Source organism: Amblyraja radiata, chromosome 29 (assembly GCF_010909765.2).
Source record: "Amblyraja radiata isolate CabotCenter1 chromosome 29, sAmbRad1.1.pri, whole genome shotgun sequence".
In the NCBI taxonomy this organism is placed as follows: Eukaryota; Metazoa; Chordata; class Chondrichthyes; order Rajiformes; family Rajidae; genus Amblyraja; species Amblyraja radiata.
The window spans coordinates 34,574,410-34,596,368 of NC_045984.1; the positions used below are offsets into that span (position 1 = coordinate 34,574,410).

The 21,959-nt window shown below is 40.4% G+C and overlaps 1 protein-coding gene across 4 annotated transcripts in view; it reads right to left on the bottom strand.

Moving 5' to 3' along the window:
• The window catches only part of chaf1a (chromatin assembly factor 1 subunit A), a 77,033-nt gene that overhangs the window by 43,909 nt on the left and 11,165 nt on the right, over positions 1-21,959 (bottom strand). For all 4 annotated transcript variants that reach the window (XM_033047286.1, XM_033047285.1, XM_033047283.1 and 1 more), the window contains 2 exons: positions 14,580-15,388; positions 4,334-4,381 (listed from right to left, as the gene is read on the bottom strand). In XM_033047286.1, the coding sequence (XP_032903177.1) occupies positions 4,334-4,381; positions 14,580-15,388 (857 nt within the window). The remainder of the gene's footprint in view (positions 1-4,333; positions 4,382-14,579; positions 15,389-21,959) is intronic.

The following is a 21,959-nucleotide window of genomic DNA, read 5'->3' on the forward strand; positions in this document are numbered from 1 at the left end:
CTGAAGAATCTTCAATCAAAACCACAGTTTTGTCAGGTTATACAGAGACAACTATGTCAATTTTCTCATCATCTGCGGCAACAATCCTCTCAAATTGTGGCTGCATTTAATGGCCCAAGACCAGATAACATGCAGTCACCAGGACTGCTTATATAACCCAGAGCACTGGGGAAAGAAAACCTAGCAGAAAGTTATCGGCAAGAGTGAAATATTTAATTTAATTATTTATTTCGAACAGAATAAAAGAATAAAAAGCAAGTGTGAAACAACATACAAAAAACAAAAAAACAAAACAAGAATATTTATAAATTGTCAGAAACAATATCTACAAATAAATGAAATCGTATGTGTCCGAAAAGGAGCAGGAAGAAGCCAAAGCTTATTAATTCCCACCCCTTATTCAACTGCTTATAATTATCTTATACAAATTTAGCAGCTATATGTACACCAAATTATTTACATTTATACACTAATCAAATATTTACAGCCATACAAAAAGAGAAAAAAAGAAAAAAGAAAAGAAAAAACCCTCATATACTGTACAGTATCTCTTAGTCATAGATACAACCCATCACCCTTCCCAATACAATCGGTATAACAAATATCCCACTCACAATCACCTATCCTTATCCCAATATCCTTTAAAAAAAGTGTTTTTGTACATCTTTTTAAACTGAATTATGTTTGTGCTAAGTTTTATCTCCTGTTTCAGACCATTCCACAAATTCACCCCACAGATTGCTATGCACATACATTTAAGAGTTGTTCTGACATTGAGTTTTTTTAAATTATGTTCCCCTCTCAAATTATACCCACCCTGTCTTTCCATAAACAGTTTTTGTATATTTCCAGGAAGTAAATTATTTCTTGTTTTGTACATGATTTGTGCAGTTAAATTTAACTAGATTGGTGAACTTCAGTGCATGTGACTTTAAGAATAATAAATTGGTATGTTCAAGATATCCAATGTTATTGATAATTCTTTTTTTAAAATTTTTATTTGTTTATTTTATTAGAAGTTAATACAGTACAAAACAATACAGTGGCACCTAATTTTAGGTGCCAACTATGTCATACCGTAATCCATTCTATGTACCTCTAATTTTATGTTATGAGAAGGAAGGAAGCAAGACAAGAAAAAGAAAACAATAGAAAGGGGAAAAAGTGGAAAAATAGATGGTAGAGTAGAAAAACGTGAAGTGTGTATATAAAAAAGAAAAGAAAAAAGAAAAAGTGGAAAGTAGAAATAGAAGAGAAGGCCCCTTAAAAGAGAATTTTTCAAATCTATATTCGGAGATGTAGATCTATCCACGTCATGAACTGAAATCAGCAATCCTTATGGTACCGCTGCATCACATGATTCCAAAAAGTCGATGAAAGGAATATGACCAACTCCTTAAGAATTGGTCATATTTATCTATTAGTCGGAGTCTCATTTCTTCAAGGCGTGCCATGTCCATCATATTCCTAATCCACATTTTAACAGTTGGTATGGTTGTATTTTTCCAAAATTTAAGTATCAATTTCTTTCCAATTATTAACCCATAATTAAAAAAAAAAATTTGGTCTTTATTTAAATTGGTATCTTCTCCTATTATTCCAAATATAATCCATTCCATTTTGGGTTCTATTCTTGACTTGAAGAGCTTTGTAAATATATCAAATATATCACTCCAAAATTTATTCAACTTTGTACATCCTACAATTGAATGTGTTATATTAGCGTTTTGAAACAAACATTTATCGCATCTGGGAGAGACGTTTGGATAAAATTTATTCAACCTCGTTTTTGAATAATATAGTCTATGTAATAATTTGAATTGAATTAAATTATGTCTTGCATTAATAGAACAGTTATGTGTATTCATCAAATACTTTTCCCATCTATCCTTCGAGATCTTTATCATTAGCTCATGTTCCCAATCTTCCCTTAGTGCTTCTGTTGAGGGTGATTCTCTATATAATATATTATTATAAAAGTATGATATTAATTTTTGTGAATCAGCCTTAATATTCATTGCTTCTTCTAAAGGGTCTAAAAATATAGTTTGAAATCTATGTGTATATTTCTTCATAAAGTCACATACCTGTATATATTTAAAATATTGATTATCCTTCAATTTAAATTTAAATTTTAATTGTTGAAGTGATAACAGTTTGCCCAATTCATACATATCCCCTACTTTCCTAATCCCCAGTCTATCCCATTGTTGATATGTGTTGTCGATGAGAGAAGGTTTGAATGCGGGGTTGTTCAATAGTGGGGTTAGTACTGATAAATTATTTAATTTCAAGGATACTTTTATTTGTTTCCAAATTCTTATTATATTGTGAATAATTGGGTTCTTCTTATATATTATACTATTCAATTTTATCGGTGAGAGCAGGATCGTTCCTATATCGTGCGGATAGCACTCCTCTTTCTCCATTCTTATCCACTCCAACTGCTGAGTGGAACTATCCAGCCCAGTACATTATGTTCTTAATATGCACTGCCCAGTAGTAATACATAAAGTTAGGTAATGATAAACCCCCAACTTCTTTAGATTTGCACAAATGCTTTCGTTGAATTCTATGTGTTCTGTAATCCCATATAAAATTAGTGATAGAGGAATCTAGTTTTTTGAAAAAATATTTTGGAATATATATTGGGATCGCTTGAAACAAATATATTAATTGTGGTAAGAAAGTCATTTTTATAGCGTTAATTCTACCTATCAATGAGAGCGGAAGCGTTTTCCAAAATTTAATCATATCATTCAGTTTATTTAATAGTGGTATAAAATTGGCACTAAATAATGATTTGTGTCTTCTCGTAATTTGAATACCCAGATACTTGAATTTTTCTGTTGCAATTTTGAAGGGGAATTTTAGTAAGTGTCTCGAATCCTGTGGTTTTAAAGACATAATCTCGCTTTTATTCCAATTTATTCTATATCCTGAAAAAGAGCCGAATTCCTCAATTAGTGTTAATAAGGTGGGTATACTCGTTTGTGTATTAGTAATATATAAAAGGATATCATCAGCATATAGTGAAATTTTATTCTTTGAGTCCTTAGTGTTATATCCGTGAATATTCGGGTGATTTCTAATCCTTTCGGCCAACGGTTCTATCATAAGGGCAAATAGCAATGGTAATAAGGCACACCCTTGCCTATTACCCCTTGATAAGTAAAATTTTGGAGATAGCGTATTGTTAGTTAGTATTCTTGCCGTAGGTCTATCGTAAAGTAGTTCAACCCATCTAATAAAATTCTCTCCCATATTGAATTTTTGGAGTACCTTGTATAAATACTGCCATTCTACTTGATCAAATGCCTTCTCTGCATCCAGCGTGACAACTGAAATATCTTCATTGTCCTCATTATGAGAGTACATTATATTGAAAAGCCTTCTCAAATTATTAAATGATTGTCTTTTGGGTATAAATCCCGTTTGATCCGTATTTATTAAATTGTTAATATAATTATTTAGCCTTCTTAGCTAGAATCTTTGCTAAAATTTTCTGATCCGTATTTAGTAGTGAAATAGCTCTATAAGAACCCGGTTCATCTAAATCTTTATCTTTTTTTGGTATAAGTGTTATTGTTGCTTCTGCTAGGGTTTCTGGTAGTTTATTTTCAGTATAAGCCTGCGTGTATAAATTGAATAATCTTGGTAATCATATTATTGATAATTCTTATTGCTCTTTTTGGTAATGTGCATAACGGCTGTAGGTTGGTTTTGTAGGTGTTACCCCATATCTCCACACAATAACTCAGATATGGCAATATGAGTGTATTATACAGAGTATGTAAAGATTTGTAATCCAGAATGTGTCTTGATTTTCCCAATATTGCTATAGACTTTGCCAGTTTTGCTTTGACATGGTTTATATGTTGTTTCCAGCAGATTTTGTGGTCTAAGATCACACCAAGAAATTTATTTTCATATACTCTTTCTATACTTATGTTATCTATTTTTAATTGTACTTGAGGGTTTGTTTTATGTTTTCCAAATAGCATAATCTTTGTTTTGCTTATCAAACCACTGTTTTAATTTATTCAATTCTGATGTGATGACCTCCAAAAGCTGCTTCGAATTGTCACCGGAACAAAAGATATTTGTATCATCGGCAAATATAATCAATTTCAGTATATTTGATACTCTGCATATGTCGTTAATGTATAATATGAAAAGCTTTGGACCTAACACAGACCCTTGAGGTACTCCACAAGTTATGTTCATGTAAGTTGATTTATGTTCACCTATTTCTACAAATTGTTGCCTGTTTCTTAAATAGCTTCTCACCAAATATTAATTCAATACCAACTTTGTTAATAAATCAAAATACCTGTTGCAGTGGAGACTTCTTGCCTGGCACATTAAGAGTCTGGGAGATCTGCAAATCATAATAACCTTCATAAATAGAGCATAGAAATAAAATGGCTATGTACATTATTAAATAGAAACAAATTGGCACAATTAATTTGCTTCTTGCAGCATGTATTCCATCTTTTTTAAATACCATTCAACTCAAAACTGATTATGGATTACAATAGGCTGTAAAATCAAATTAATTGATAAGATATGCAACTAGTCATCGTTAAACTTAAAAATCTTCATACTAATTACAAATACGTAGAACTAAGTTTCTTAAGGGTTTATAACAATTGCAGTACTTAAACTCGGGCTACCAAAGTTAACTTTTACAAAATCCAATAGCAGATTCAAGTTAGATCAGTAGATTCTCTTAGGCATTTTTAAAAGGTTATGGTCATGAACCAATAAGACGAGTTATTTACACACAAACGATAACACATTGTTACAGAATTTCACTCTGCTACATTACATAGAATCAATGGCCAATTGCTATTCAACCACAAATTGACATAAAATAGCAGTTAGTGGGAGCATTCATTTGGAATTATGCAACCACAGACCCAGAAACAAGTCTTTAAACCAAGAAATCTAGGTGTTTTTTTTGTGGGTACGACAAAGGTTTCTAGGATTTTAAGGCAGGGCATTTTAATGCTCTTACTATGAATTTAAAATATGGATTATTTACCCAATTCATTATGAAACATGGAAAGCTTTTGAAGATATGTATCTGAACATCTTTTCCAAACTAGTTTGAAGATGCATTTGCAGAAACGTTATGATCGTGCTGGTGCAAAATATGTTTGGATTGGCATCATTGCCAGAATGTGACAACCATGCATGCCAAGGATCAGAATAATGCATCCACATCATTACATCATGGCATGCCAATGGCAATTGCCAAGTAGTTAAAGCTGGATTCAAATCTATATCCGATAATTACTATTTTGCCAATCACATCACATAGTTCCTTACAGCTTTCATGACTATGCTAAAATGACCATTGACTAGATACTACCCTTTCAATAAGTTTACCATAATACCAAATTAACCATAATCACAACACAATTGCTCCTTCCAAAACACAATTCAGAATAATGAAACATTTGCTACATGATACCCCAGAATATAACTTTAAAAGGGGTAAAGATGTTAGGAGCTTTCAATATTTCCTATTACCTTCATGAATCTAGATAAGAATCCAGTTCAATTATATTCTTAACTTGTTGCAAAAAAATAAAAATAAATAGTGGTTCTGGATTTTATGGTTATCCAGAGGCTGCGGGGTGATTGCAGCAGTAGAGTAACATTTAGGCCATGTCTGGTCTTTGCAAAAGACCCATTGCATTAAAATGTAAGGAAAGATATTAGTTATTTTAGCAACCACCAAATGCAATGCACGTTTAAAAAATATTAATGAGATGAAAGTTGTGCAATTATCAGAGCTCTAAATAAGACAAAAAAGGTAACATGTAGAGGCCAAGCAGATATTTAAATATGAAAAGGAAAGCAACTTTGGGTAATCTTTGGGGAAGAAACACTTCCTTGGGAAGCTTCCCATGGAAACTACGGCTGCTTTACAAAAGGATGGTAGACTTTTATTGACATTATGTATCTTGTTGAGATTGGCATTGATAAGAAGCACTGCAGTACAACATCTTTCAAAACACTGACATTATCAGAGTTTGAAAGATATTTTAAAAACTCAGTTTAGATCTGTCTACCGGATTGATTTCCAGTATCAATGCTAAAACCTTCCTATTCAACAATGGATGACATTTAAGTTCATTTTCTCTGATCATTACCTCTTTTCCAAGTTTCCTTTTATGCACAAACAACTAAATATTATAGGAATGGGTGACATTTCAGGTCAAGACCGTTCTTCAGACTGATGTCAGGGTACAGAGATAAAATGTAGTCGGAGACAGTAAGACTGGTCGGAGAACTGGGAAGAGGGAGGTGATGAAGAGAGAGGGAAAGAAAGGACTACTTGACGTTAGAGAAGTCATTGTTCATACCACTGCGGTTGTAAGCTACCCAAGTGAAATATGAGGTGCTGTTCCTCCAATTTGCACTGGGCCTCACTCTGACAATGGAGGGTTGCCAGGACAGAAGGGCCAGTGTGGGAATGGGAGGGGGATTGGGCCTCGACCCGAAACGTCACCCATTCCTTCTCTCCAGAGATGCTGCCTGTCTCGCTGAGTAACTCCAGCATTTTGTGTCTATCTTGTGGATGATCAGCCATGATCATGTTGAATGGCGGTGCAGGCTCGAAGGGCTGAATGGCCTACTCCTGCACCTATTTTCTATGTTTCTATGTTTAGATTTAAAACAGCATTTGCAGTTCTTTCCTACACAGAATATTTTAGGAGATTGCACTGAAGAACAAGCAGGTAACAATAAAATTCAGAAAACTCTGTGCAATGCTATTCCCATGTGTGATTTGCCGCAAAGGTCAGCAGTTTATTGTGGGAGAGCGCACAAATAGGGCCTATCGTATTTGCATTGAACGTATTAAAACAACAGGTATTGTTAGATAATTTCAGGACCAGTTCAACACCTTTCCCCTTCTCCAATTCAGCAGTCCATGAAAAACTATTGAACTCTCCTTTATTCTCAAACAACATCAATTAATCTAACACAGACCAGCGATGGAATGTTCTGTCCGTTCGGCTAGTTAATACGGCATACTGCATCAATTAAAAATCAAGAGAATAGTTGAGGTAGAACATGATTTAATTATGTTTTACCAAACGGGAAGACACTAAATTCGTATGGTTACTGGCTGAATAGAGTACAGTTGTTCATCTCAGTACCAGCAACTGCACCCTATTCAAAGTCTATTTAGAAACCTGAAGATAAAAAGTAGGCAGATTGAAATAATTTAGCAGCAGGAAGCAGGAGTAAATTCTAGTTAGTTAAAAGAATGTCCAAGTCAAAGATGAAAATTCATTAGCAAACAAGGCAGCAACAGTAACAGTAGGCACATTGTATTTAACCAATTGCAGAATCTGTCATTTGAATTGCATAACTCTGTAAAGAGCAATCTAGAAAGTTATGAATAATTAAAATAAAAGCAGTTGGATATGGCATGATCTTCAGAAATATTGCTGTGGCTCTACTTCTCATAATAACCTAAATGGACTAAGAAAGTAACAAGCAAAATGATATCTATATTACTAAAAGTCTGATCTTGACCACTTCCTGTTGTTCTGTATATTGATTTTAGAAAAAACACTGCCACTTACGGCTGTGATTTTTGGCCATCTTACTCAAAGTCCCCCTCCGCTGCGCAGGACAAGAGGATTTTTCCCATCGATGAAAAATAAGAGTTATTAGTGTTTAAAAAAACGTTGAGATTCTCTCTCCTGAAGGCTATGCCCCTTCCGGAGGAACTATAAAACCCGGAAGTGTTGAGTGCCTCAGTCAGTCTCTGCAAGATGGGGGAGCGAGAGGGTCACATCTCTCAATCTGAGCTGTTTTGACTAACACTGAACACATGTCTACTAAACTGTGAGTGGTTTTATTGACCTGTCAGTGCCCTTAATGTGAAAATATAGCTTGGAAATGCTAAAGCTGTGTTGCCTTTGGTTTGGAAATGCTATGCAAACTATAAAACCCAGAAGTGTGGGCGTGGCTCAGTCTCTGCAAGATGGAGGAGTGAGAGGTCACAGTTTGCTGTCTTTAGTGGCATTGCACCCTGCTTGAAATGGTATGAAACTGCACTTGAATTTGGTGGCCTTGCACCCTGCTTGAAATGGAATTTCAAGGAATAACTGTGAGTTAACTGCCAGCCCACCAGCTGTGAGTGAGCTGCCAGCACAACAGGCTTGAGTGACTGAGCCGCCAGCCCAAGAATCCAATATGCCCACAATGTCCATACTAGCCCTCTGGAAACCAGTGCCTTCAGCCCACAACACCCATACTAGCGCTCCAGAAAGCCGCCCCACTGGCCACCAATATTGGAATTGGTGGAGAGGTGGAATATTGCATTGGGGGACCAGCCCTCCCGTGTGATGCTGGGACCCAACAGGTCCCACTTAGTCTAGTTTAGTTATAAAAGCTCGTATTTTCCATAATGCAATGCAAAACTGAGAGGTCAGGCCGCATTTGGAATATTGTGCGCAATTTTGGGCACCGTATCTGAGGAAGTATGTGCTGGCCCTGGAGTTTACAAGAATGATCCCAGGAATGGGTCGGTTAACCTATGATGAGCGGTTGACGCACTGTGTCTATATTTGCTGGAATTTAGAAGAATGAGTGCGGACCTCATTGAAACATACAGAATAGTGAACAGCTTGGATAGAGTGGATGTGGAGAGGATGTATCCACTAGTGGGAGAGTCTAGGACTAGGTCATAATCTCAGAATTAAAGGCAAGGATGTTCTTTTAGGAGACATTTCTTTAGTCAGAGGGTGGTGAATCTGTGGAATTCTTTTGCCACAGAAGGTTGTGGAGGTAGTCAGTGGACACATTTAAGGCAGAGATAGATAGAATCTTGATTTGTACGGTTGTCAGAGGTTATGAGGAGAAGGCAGAAAAATGGGGTTAAGAGGGAGAGATAGATCAGCCATGATTGAGTGACGGTGTAGACTTGATGGGGCGAATGGCCTAATTCTACTCTTATCACTTATGATACCTTTATTTTTAGTGTGTACAGTTTCTACTATTTCCTTAAAACTTATGTTGCCATTTTCAAGCCATTGCATTTTTAAAAAATAATTGCGAACACCCCATTTAAGAGTTTCTCGCACAGACTCAATGTTCTCAACATCTGAGGCCCCATCAGAGCCATCTGGATAACATTTTCAGATCTCTGTTGGCAAAATATTTATTTTAACTACGAAATATCATCCATTGCAATTGAAAGTTGCAAGTTTGGCATGTCCCCAACACTACAGATGTGCCTCGGAAAGCATTTTATCGAGATGCATCATAGCATGGATTGGAAATTGTGGACGAAGCACAGACCATTACACAAACCAAACTCACTTCCATTGACTCCAGGGCTGGGAACTGAATATTCAAGGGTATACCTCCTATCGAAAAGGCAGACAGTGGGCAGAGGGGGTGGGGTTGCCCTTTTGGTGAGGAATGAAATTCAGTCCCTTGCAAGGGGTGACATTGAAACGGGAGATGTGGAGTCAGTATGGATAGAACCAAGGAATTGTAAGGGTAAAAAGACCCTAATGGGACTAATCTACAGGCCCCCAAACAGTAGCCTGGACATAGGGGCAAGTTGAATCAGGAGTTAAAATTGGCATGTAGTGAAAGTAATGCTGTGGTTGTTATGGGAGATTTCAACATGCAGGTAGACTGGGAAAATCAGGTTGGTACTGGACCCCAAGAAAGGGAATTTGTAGAGTGCCTTCGTGATGGATTCTTTGAACAGCTTGTATTGGAGCCTACCAGGGAGAAGGCAATTCTGGATTTAGTGTTAAGTAATGAACCAGATTTGATAAAGGAACTTGAGGTTAAGGAGCCATTAGGAGGTAGTGACCATAATATGGTCAGGTTTAATCTAAAATTGGAGAGGGAGAAGAGTGGATCGGAGGTGTCAGTGTTGCAGTTGAATAAAGGGGACTATGGGGCCATGAGGGAGGAGCTGGCCAAAGTTGACTCGAAAGATACACTAGCAGGGATGACAGTGGAACAAAAATGGCAGGTGTTTCTAGGAATAATAGAGAAGGTGCAAGATCAGTTCATTCCGAGGAGGAAGAAGGATCCAAGGGGACCAAGGGACGTCAGGGCCAGTATAAAAATTAAAGCGAAGAAGTACAACGTAGCAAAGATGAGCGGGAAGCAAGAGGATTGGGTAATGTTTAACGAACATCAGACAATAGAGGGAGAAAAGATGAGGTACGAAGGTAAGCTAGCCAAGAACATAAAGCAGGATAGTAAAAGCTTCTTTAGGTATGTGACGAGGAAAAAATTAGTTAAGACCAAAGTTGGACCCTTGAAGACCAAAAAAGGTGAATTTATTATGGGGAACAAGGAAATGGCAGATAAGTTGAACAGGTACTTTGGATCTGTCTTCACTGAGAACACAAACAATCTTCCTGATATAGTAGTGGCCAGAGGATCTGGGGTGACGGAAGAACTGAAGGAAATCCACATTAGGCAGGATATGGTTTGGATAGACTGATGGGACTAAAGGCTGATAAATCCCCAGGGCCTGATGTTCTGCATCCCATGGTACTTAAGGAAGTGGCACTAGAAATTGTGGATGCATTGGTGATAATTTTCCAATGTTCTATAGACTCAGGATCAGTTCCTGTGGATTGGAGGGTAGCTAATGTTATCCCACTTTTTAAGAAAGGCAGGAGAGAGAAAACAGGGAATTATAGACCAGTTAGCCTGACATCGGTGGTGGGGGAGATGCTGGAGTCAATTATAAAAGATGATAGCCGAATATTTGGATAGCAGTAACAGGATTGGTCCGAGTCAGCATGGATTTACGAAGGGGAAATCATGCTTGATTAATCTTTTGGAATTTTTTGAAGATGTAACTAGGAAAATGGACAAGGGAGAGCCAGTGGATGTAGTGTACCTGGACTTTCAAAAAGCATTTGATAAGGTCCCACACAGGAGATTATTGGGCAAAATTAGGGCACATGGTATTGGGGGTAGAGTGCTGACATGGATAGAGAAGTGGTTGGCAGACAGGAAACAAAGAGTAGGGATTAACGGGTTCCTTTCAGAATGGCAGGCAGTGATTAGTGGGGTGCCACAAGGCTCGGTGCTGGGACTGCAGCTATTTACAATAGACATCAATGATTTTGATGAAGGGATTCAAAGTAACATTAGCAAATTTGCAGATGACACAAAGCTGGGTGGCAGTGTGAACTGTGAGGAGGATGCTATGAGAATGCAGGGTGACTTGGACAGATTGGGGGAGTGGGCAGATGCATGGCAGGTGAAGTTTAATGCGGATAAATGTGAGGTTATCTACTTTGGTAGCAAAAACAGGAAGGCAGATTACTATCTAAATGGCGTCAAGTTGGGAAAAGGGGAAGTACAACGGGATCTGGGGGTCCTTATACATCAGTCTATGAAAGTAAGCATGCAGGTACAGGAGGTAGTGAAGAAAGCGAATGGCATGTTGGCGTTTATAACAGGAGGAACCGAATATAGGAGCAAAGAGGCCCTTCTGCAGTTGTACAGAGCCCTAGTGAGACCACACCTGGAGTATTGTGTGCAGTTTTGGTCCCCTAATTTGAGGAAGGGCATTCTTGCTATTGAGAGTGCAGCGTAGGTTTACAAGGTTAATTCCCGGGATGACGGGACTGTCATATGCTGAGAGAATAGAGCAGCTGGGCTTGTACACTCTGGAGTTTAGAAGGATGAGAGGATATCTCATTGAAACATATAAGATTGTTAAGGGCTCGGACACGTTAGAGGCAGGAAACATGTTCCCGATGTTGGGGGAGTCCAGAACCAGGGGCCACAGTTTAAGAATAAGGAGTAAGCCTTTTAGAACGGAGACGAGGAAACACTTTTTCTCACAGAGAGTGGTGAGTCTGTGGAATTCTCTGCCTCACAGGGCGGTGGAGGCAGGTTCTCTGGATGCTTTCAAGAGAGAGCTAGATAGGGCTCTTAAAAATAGCGGAGTCAGGGGATATGGGGAGAAGGCAGGAACGGGGTACTGATTGGGGATGATCAGCCATGATCACATTGAATGGCGGTGCTGGCTCGAAGGGCCGAATGACCTACTCCTGCACCTATTTTCTATTGATTCACATGCCAGTCACTCCCTCTTCTTCTCTCTCCATATCCAAATGCATACCTCCAGATTTGGGGACACTATCTTTCTAGCTGAACCATCCTATCAACATCTTGTGTGCCGTCCAGAGCTACTATCTTCCTCATTGGAGACCCTCAGACTACCTTTAATCAGACTTTTTGGACTGCACCTTGCACTGAACGTTATTACCCTTATCATTCTTCTGTACATTAGGAACAGCTCAATTGTAATCATGCAGTCTTTCCGCTGTCTGGTTAGCATGCAACAAAAAAGCTTCTTACTGTACCTCAGTACATGACAATACATTAACCTAAACGAAAAAAGCTTCTCAAATGGATCTCTGATTTTCTGCACATTAGCTCATACCATCTCCCTATACTTGCGTGGGTAGAAGTGAAGATCCTCCTTTCCATCCTACGAGTTGCCATGTTTATTGGATCATGCTCCGAATTTTACTCCACCTTTAATGTGGCACCACCAACATTCTCCCTTCCATTCTTACCAAAAAGTGTTCCTTCTGATTTCCGGGTTTACTCATTTGCCATAATCCACATGAAGGAAGGAACTGCAAATGCTGGTTATACACCGAAGATAGACACAAAATGCCTGTGTAACTCAGCCCGGCAGGCAGCAATTCTGGAAAGGGAATGGGTAACTTTTCGGGCCGAGACCCTTCTTCCGACTGAGACTCAGGGGAGAGGGTATCTAGAGATATGGACGGGTGATAATAAACAAATCTTGAACCTTGGTATAGTGTGAAAACGACAGATCAAACAGACCTTGATAAAGACATGTAGAATGGTTCATTGTCAGCTGAGGGGAAGTGACAAGGAGACATACGATCAGTAAAATTAATCAGAAGGACAGGGTGGGGGGGATGGATGGAGAGAGGGGGAAAGCTAGGGTCACTTGAAGTTAGAGGAATTAATATTCATACGACTGCGTTGTAAGCTGCCCAAGCGAAATATGAGGTGCAGTTCCTCCAATTTGCATTGGGCCTCACTCTGACAGTGGAGGTGGCCCAGGACAGAAAGGTCAGGATGGGAATGCGAGGGGGAGTTAAAATGTTTAGCAACCTGGAGATCGACTAGGCCGAGTCAGACTGAGTGGAGGTGTTCAGCGAAACGATTGCTGAGCCTGCGCTTGGTCTTGCCGATATATAGTAGTCCACAGCTGGAACAGCGGATACAGATGAGGTTGGAGGATGTGCAAGTGAACCTCTGCCTCACCTGAATGGACTGTCGGGGTCCTTGGACGGAGTCGAGGGAGGAGGTTTAGGGACAGATGTTGCATGTCCTGAGGTTGCAGGAGAAAGTACCTGGGGACTTCCATCCATTCCCACTGAACAGGGACATAAATAGCAATTCACCGGTTGTATTTTTACTTTGGTTTATTGCTTTTGGTGCACACGATGCACTCTCCTCTAGATAAGAGAAATCAAATTCGACTGGTTCACTGCTTTGCAAAACACCTTTGTGTGGTCCACAAATACAATTCTGAGCATCCAAATCTTAAGAGCACCGACTTCTGTTTTCAGCTTTTTACAATGTTACGACAAATCCAGTCTCAAAGAATAGAATCTAGCCTTCCAATTTAAATACTAAACTGTAATTAAGCGGGTTATAGCTTTCAAGACTTATACCGAGTTCAAAGTTAAAGGGCCTCAGTATAGAAATGTTGCAGTCATAGAGTGGCCAATGTTGCCAATACTTTGCTGCCCATTTCCTTCTTCACTGAGTCACCTATTAACCCACAGTGCTTTCTACCTAGGAAACACCTTGATTTTAAAATTTACATAATCTCAAAATTTACCAACCCTCCCAGAACAACAGAATTAACTGTTGTTGGAAAATACTGTAATTTTGGACAAAACATGACAACGCTTGACAAATGACAAAAAGGTTAACAGGGGGTAGTGGGGGGATTGGGAAGATAAATCTTCATGAAAATTGAGGGCAAGTTCTATCACATGCTCACTTTTTCGCATAGAAGCTTTCATCTTTTTCCAATGCCCAAGCCATTCACAAATATTAATCTCAAAATGTGGGCATGGCCACACCAGCTGACACATGCGTTCAGACAGACAACATTGCAGAGTTTCTCTAATCAGGAGTAACTCAGCAAATCAGGCAGCATCTCTGGAGATAGACACAAAAAGCTGAAGTAAATCAGCGGGTCAGACTGCATCTCTGGAGAAAAGGAATAGGCGACATTTCCGGTCGAGACCCATCTTCAGACTGATTGAAGGGGTGGGGCGGGGGGGGGGAAGAAAAATGGGGAAAGGGAAACTGTAGAGGTGGGAGCGGGACATCTGGAAAAATTTTGAAATTCACAGGTCAGTGGGAGATCTCCTTGCTCACCCTTTTTTCTAGAGACAGTAATTATTTTAACATATGTTATACATCACATAAATTATTTCTCATTGAAATAGGTACTTTTCTCTCTATCCAAAATATGCAGAGATAATATTATCAACCTTGGTGACTGAAGTTGTTAATGTAGATACTGGACTTTTCTTATCCTTTGAAGTTCTTGCTTCTGGCGAGCTTTCAACAGATGAAAAGGAACTTGATAAGGAGCTGACACTTCTGTTAGCAAATGACTGTGGTCCTTCAGCTCGAACTATCCCATTTGTCAGGTTCACATCCCAGCATGATTTATCAGCCATTATATCTTTTAATACCACTACTGGAACTCTTCGGAGAAAGCGGAGAGAAATAGGGCTGTCACTTTCAGATTTGTGCCTTTCCTTGGCCTTTGTCTCACTGCTGGTCTCCCCAGTTGCTGAATTTCCATAACTCATAGGTTCAGCAGAATTAACTGTTGTTGTTAAGCTAGGTCTCAATGGGTTACATGCTTTTTCACAATCAACTTTTGTTTTCATACTTGGACATTTAGAAACCACCATTTTTATATTTGTGGTGTCTGCACTGTCCAAGACTTCGCTGCTGGAATCACATGTCAAGTCAATAGTGGAATGAAGTTCACTGTTGTGCACCTTGGGCACGGATTTACTCTTCCGAATGAAATTCAAGAAATTATCAAGTGGTCCTTTCCCATTTACAAGTGTGGAGGGAATGAGACCGCTATCCAAAGTCGCTAGATTTCCAGTTTGGCCATCCAAGTTAATTTTGCAGTCATTCTCAACATCCTCGCCAGAGGCATTCAGTGTGTCCGAAGTTAGTTGCACAGGTGAATTGGCAGATATTTTTATCCGCTTGGCATCATCAGTCTCGTCATTTTCAGGCTTTGGTACAGGATTGAGACGTTTGAAAGGTAATCGAGCTGGAACAAAAAATTACAAGCATTAAGATTAAGAAATAAGGAGCAATTTCTAACATTACAAACAAATTCTAGTTTCCTTTCCAATTCTAATTTTCATTCCCTTCAGGAAGTTAGTAATTCCTACCAGAGTTTGATTTTGTCGGTCAACCTTGGGAAACAAAAGAAAATAGTAACTCAGCCAGTCAGGCAGCATCTCTGGAGAATGTAGATAGGGAGCGTTTTGTGCCAGGACCCTTCTTCAGACCTCTGAAACGGCACCTACCTACGATTGCCAGAGATACTGCCTGACCTGCTGAGTTACTCAACCAGCATCTGCAGTCCCTTGTGACCACACTTGGGACACAATTGTTCGTTCATACTCCAGAAAGTGCCGGAGGATTGCTAACATTAATGTATTTTTATTTAAGGGCCGAATGGATAAACTGAAGAATTGTAGGTCACGTTACTCAACTTCAGAGTTGGGCAATTTGTTGAAATCAAATTTGATAGGGGACCAATACCCTCAATGCTCAATGTTCCAGGGTACAGGTGCCTTAGGAGAGACAGAGGTGAGGATACAAGAGGAGGGGAGTTTGCGTTATTGGTTAAGGAGGCTGTCACGGCAGTGGTCTGGGGTGACATTATGGGCAGTTCGTCTGGTGAGGCTATATGCGTGGAGCTGAGGAACAAGATGGGGTGATCACCTTGTTGGGGGTGTACTACAGGCCCTCAAATAGTCCACGGGAATTAGAACAGCAAATGTGCCAGAAAATTGCAGGCAGTAGTAGGTCTAAATAAGGTTGTCGTAGTGGGGGATTTTAAATTTCCACACATTGACTGGGAATGTCATTGTGCGGAATTTTAGATGGGGTGGAATTTGTAAAACGTGTTCAGGAAAGTTTCCTTCGGCAATATGTTGAGGACCCTACATGGGAGAGGGTAACGCTTGATCTAGTCTTGGGAAATAGGGAGGGGCAAGTGGATGATATGTTTGTGGATGAACCTTTTGGAACCAGCGACCACTGTTCTATTGTGTTTAAGATAATTATGGATAGGGACCAAGCGGACCCACAAGTTAAAATGGTAAATTGGGGTATGGCCAACTTTGAGGGTATGAGACAGGTACTCGTACATACAGTAGATTGGAGTAGGTTGTCCGATAGAAAAATAATCATGCATCCCTGGAAGAGTTTCGGGACCTTCGGAGTTCGGAAGATGCAGGATCTTTTCATTTCAAAGAGGAAGAAAGATTCAACGGGGAGAAAGGCGACCGTGGCTGGCAAGAAAAATCAAAGACAGTATAAAACTAAGAGAAGGCATATAACATTGCAAAGATCAGTGGGAAGCCAGAGGACTGGGAAGCTTTTAAAGAACAACAGAAGGTTGTTCTCAAACTCAAAAGGCAATACGGGGAGAAGAGATAAAATATGAAGGTAAGCTAGATAATAATATAAGAGTATAGCAAGAGTTGCTGCAGTTATATAAAGAGCAAGAAAGAGGCAAGAGTGGACCACTGGAAAATAATGCAGAAGTGATAATGGGAATAAAGAAATGGCAGAGTAGTTGAATAACTTTGTTGCATCAGTCTTCACAGTGGAAGACACTACCAACGTGTCTGAAATTCACGAGAGTCGGGGTGGAAGTTTGTGGCGTGGCTATTACTAGTGAGAAGGTCCTTGGGAAAGGGCGGAAGGTGGATAAGTAACCTGGAGCAGATTCCTGCACCCTAGGGTTCTGAAAAAGGTGGCTTTGTGATTGTGGAGGCATTGATAGTGATATTTCAAGAACTACTAGTCAGGAGTGGTTCCAGATGATTGGAAAATTGCCAATATTACCCCGCTGCACAAGAAGGGAGCAAAGCAGAATAGAGGGAACTATAGGCCGGTTACTCTGGCTTCGGTGGTTAGTAAAATTTATTACAAAGGATGAGGTTATGGAGTACTTATAAGTTCAAGATAAAATAGGCCGGTCAGCATGGCTTTGTGAGGGGGAGCTCTTGCCTGACAAATTTGCTGGAATTCTTTGAAGAAATAAATAGCAGGACAAAGCAGTCATTAGATGTTATTTACATAGATTTTTAGAAAGCCTTTGATAAGGTGCCACACAGGAGGCTGCTGAGGAAGATGAGAGTCCATGGTATCAAAGGGCAGATATATGGATATCGGGTTGGCTGGATGGCAGGAGGCAAAGAGTGGCAATAAAGGGGGCTTTTTCTGGTTGGCTGCCAGTGACTGGCAGAGTTCCGCAGGGCATGGTGTATATTAATGATTTGGATGAGGGGATTGAAGGCTTTGTGGCCAAGTGACTCTGCAGAAGGAGTTGGATAGGTTGGGAGAGTGGGCAGAGAAGTGGCAGATGGAATATTGTGGAGGAAAGTGTGGAGTCTTGCATTTTGGTAATAGGAATAAAGGCGTAGATTATTTTTTAAATGGGGAAAGAATCTAGACATCGACAGTGCAAAGGGACTTTGGAGTGCTCGTGCAGGATTCCCAGAAGGTTAATCTGCAAGTCGAATCGGTAATAAAGAAAGCAAACGCAATGCTAGCATTTATTTCGAGAGGGCTTGTATACAAAAACAGGGATATAACGCTGTAGCTCTATAAGGCACTGGTCAGGCCGCATTTGGAATATTGTGAGCAACTCTAGGCACCATATCTGAGGAAGGATGTGCTGATTCTGAAGAGGGTCCAGAGGAGGTTTACAAGAATGACCCCAGGAATGAGTAGGTTAACATATGATGAGCGTTTGACAGCACTGGGCCTGTACTCGCTGGAGTTTAGAAGATTGAGAGGGGACCTCATTGAAACGTACAGAATAGTGAAAAGCTTGGATTTGGTGAGGATGTGTCCACAAGTGGGAGAGTCCAGGACTAGAGGTCATAGCCTCAGAATTAAAGGACGTTCTTTTCAGAAGGGGATGAGGAGGAATTTCTTTAGTCAGAGGGTGGTGAATCTGTAGAATTATTTGTCACAGTAGGCTGTCGAGGCCATGTCAGTGGATATATTTAAGGCAGAGATTGATTCTTGATTAGTATGGCTCGCAGAGGTTATGGGGAGAAGCCAGGAAAATGGGGTTAGCAGGGAGAGATAGATCAGCCATGATTGAATGACGGAGAAGACTCGATGGCCTCATGCTGCTCCTATCACTTATGATCTTATGAACTAAGGAGCCTGCTAAAACAGTAAATTAGAAGGGCAAAAAAGGGGACAGAAGATAACTCTGCCAGATAGCATTAAGGATAATCCCATGAGATTTTATAAGCACATAAAGGGAAAAAGACAGCAGAGAGAGAGTAGGACCCATCAGGAGATGGGCACGGTCCTCAACAAATATTTCTCCTCTGTTTTTACCATGGAGAAAGACAGGACAGGGGATCTTGAGGGAGTCACTGGAAGTGTCTTAGTCTCAAGAGCAGTCAGTATTACGATCACAGATGTGCTGATGGTCGTGACGTTTATGAAGATAAGACAAATCTCACGGGCTTAATCAGATATATCCGAGGATATTGTGGGAAATTAGAGAGTAACTTGCAGGAGCACGCGCTGAGATTTATGCGTCGTCATTAAATACAGGCGAGGTGTAAGACTGGAGAGGGGCAAACGTTGCACCTCTATTCAAAAGCGGCTGCAGAGAATAGGCTTAACATCTGTGGGTGGAAAATTACTAGAGTATTTGGAGGGATGGGATCTACATGCACTTAGATGGACAAGGGCAGATTAGACATAGTCACCATGGTTTTGTACACGGGAGATGTTAAGCTCACATATCCGATTGAGTTTTGTGAGGATGTGACCAAAAAGGTCGATGATGGCAGTGCTGCTTGATGGTGTACTAATCGATTTCAGCTGCTCTGGAAGATTTGATCCCATGGGATTCAAGGAGAGATAGCCAAAAGGATAGGAAATTGGCTTAATGGAAGGAAGCAGAGGGTCATAGGGCAGTTCATTGGCTATATTTAAGAGGGAGTTAGATGTGGCCCTTGTGGCTAAAGGGATCATGCGGTATGGAGAAAAGGCAGGTACAGGATACTGAGTTGGATGATCAGCCATGATCATATTGAATGGCGGTGCAGGCTCGAAGGGCCAAATGGCCTACTCCTGCACCTATTTTCTATGTTTCTATGTGAACGTGAAACGTTTCTTTTCGGACTGGAGGCCTGTGACTAGTGGTGTACCTCAGGGTTCGTTGCTGGACCCATTGCCGTTTGTCATCCATATCTATGATTTGAATGAGAACGTATATGGCATGGCGAGCAAGTTTGCAGATGACACAAAAGTGGGTACTATTGTAGATAGTGAAGATGGTTGTCAAAAATAGCAGCAGGATCTTGATCAGTTGGGCAGGTGGGCTGAGGAATGGCTGATGGAATTTAATAGAGAATTGAAAGGTGTTGCATATTGGGAGCACCAACAAGGGCAGAACCTACACAGTGAACGGTAGGGCTCCGGGGAGTGTTATAGAACAGAGGGATTTTGTATTACAGGTACATAGTTCATTGAAAGTGGCATCACAGGTAGATAGGGTGATCAAAAAGGCTTTTGGCACAAGACGTTGGTGAGGCCACATTGGGAGTATTGTGTTCAGTTTTGGGCACCATGTTAAAGCAACAATGTTGTCAAGCTGGAAAGAGTTCAGAGAATATTTATGAGGATGTTGCCAGGACACGAGGGCCTGAGCTACAGGGAGAGGATGAGGAGGCTAAGACTCTATTCCTTGGAGTGTAAGAGATTGAGGGGTGATCTGATGAAGGTAGATAAATCATGAGAGGAATAGTTCTTGATTCCACTATCTCTTGCCCAAGAACTAGGAAACATAGGTTTAAGGTGAGGGGGGAAAGGTTTAATAGGAGTAACTTTTTTCACACAGAGGGTGACGCCAGAGGAGGTAGTCGAGGCAGGCACTACCGCAACAGTTAAGGAACATTTAGACAGGTACATGGATATGATAGATTTAGAGGGATCTGGGCCAAATGTAGACAGATGGGACATGAAGGCCGATATGTACAAGTTGGGCCGAAGGGCCTGCTTCCATGATGGAAGACACTATGACAGACTCATCTTCATTTAGAAATTAAAAATATTAAATCCTTGTTGATAAGAAAGGATAAGAAAGGTATAAGAAATAAAGTGGACAAGCTTGAGGCTCAGTTAGAAATTGGCAAGTATGATGTTGTGGGAATTACAGATATGGCTCTCTAATTTCCCACAGGATAAAAGAGCAAGGTCAGGGCCAATTGCGAGCGGTGCTAGGGGGGAGGTGAATACGGAGGTCAATGTGTTGTATATGAATGCGCAAAAAATAAGAAATAAAGTGGACGAGCTTGAGGCTCAGTTAGAAATTGCCAAGTATGTGGTGGGAATTACAGAGACATGGCTGCAAGAGGGATAGGGCTAGGAACTGAATATCCAAGGGTATACATTGAAACAGGAGATGTGGAGTCAGTATGGATAGAACTAGGGAATTGTAAGGGTAAAAAGACCCTAATGGGACTTAGCTACATGCCCCCAAACAGCAGCCTGGATATAGGATGCAAGTTGAATCAGGAGCTAAAATTGGCATGTAGTAAAGGTAATGCTAGGGTTGTTATGGGAGATTTCAACGTGCAATGGTAGACTGGGAAAATCAGGTTGGTACTGGACACCAAGAAAGGGAGTTTGTGTAGTGCCTCCGTGATGGATTCTTAAAGCAGCTTGTATTGGAGCCTACCAGGGAGAAGGCAATTCTGGATTTAGTGTTATGTAATGAACCGGATTTGACAAAGGAACTTGAGGTTAAGGAGCCATTAGGAGGTAGTGACCATAATATGGTCAGGTTTAATCTACAATTGGAGAGGGAGAAGGGTAGAGCGGAGGTGTCAGTGTTACAGATGAATAAAGGGGACTATGGGGCCATGAGGGAGGAGCTGGCAAAAGTTGACTGGAAGGATACCTTAGCAGGGATGACAGTGGAACAACAATGGCAGGTATTTCTGGGAATAATACAGAAGGTGCAGGATCAGTTCATTCCAAAGAGGAAAAAAGATTCCAAGGGGACCGTGACTGACAAGGGACGTCAGGAAGAGTATAAAAATAAAAGAGAGGGTACAACGTAGCAAAGATGAGCAGGAAGCAAGAGGATTGAGTAATGTTTAAAAAGCATCAGAAGATAACTAATCTGGGTGACAGGAACTGAAGGAAATGCACATTAGGCAGGAAATGGCGTTGGGTAGAGTGATGGGATTGAAGGCTGATAAATCCCCAGGGCCTGATGGTATGCATCCCAGGGTACTTAAGGAAGTGGCTCTAGAAATCGTGGACGCATTGGTGATAATTTTCCAATCAGATCAACAGTGTGTGTGTGTGTGTGTGCGCGCGTGCGTGTGTTTTGTTTTTGGCCATTGATTCCTTGGTCGACCAAAACCACCTGCTGAGATCCCCTGATTTTTTCCCATTTCGCTAGCGATTTCACTTTTACATTTGCTAATCCACTCCTCATTACATTTGGACATTGTTATGTACACATTTTATAATAAATTCCTCCCCCCCCCCACTCACTCATTTTCAAATCTAAAATTTAAACGGGACACGAGCTGCTGATGTCACAATCCCACATG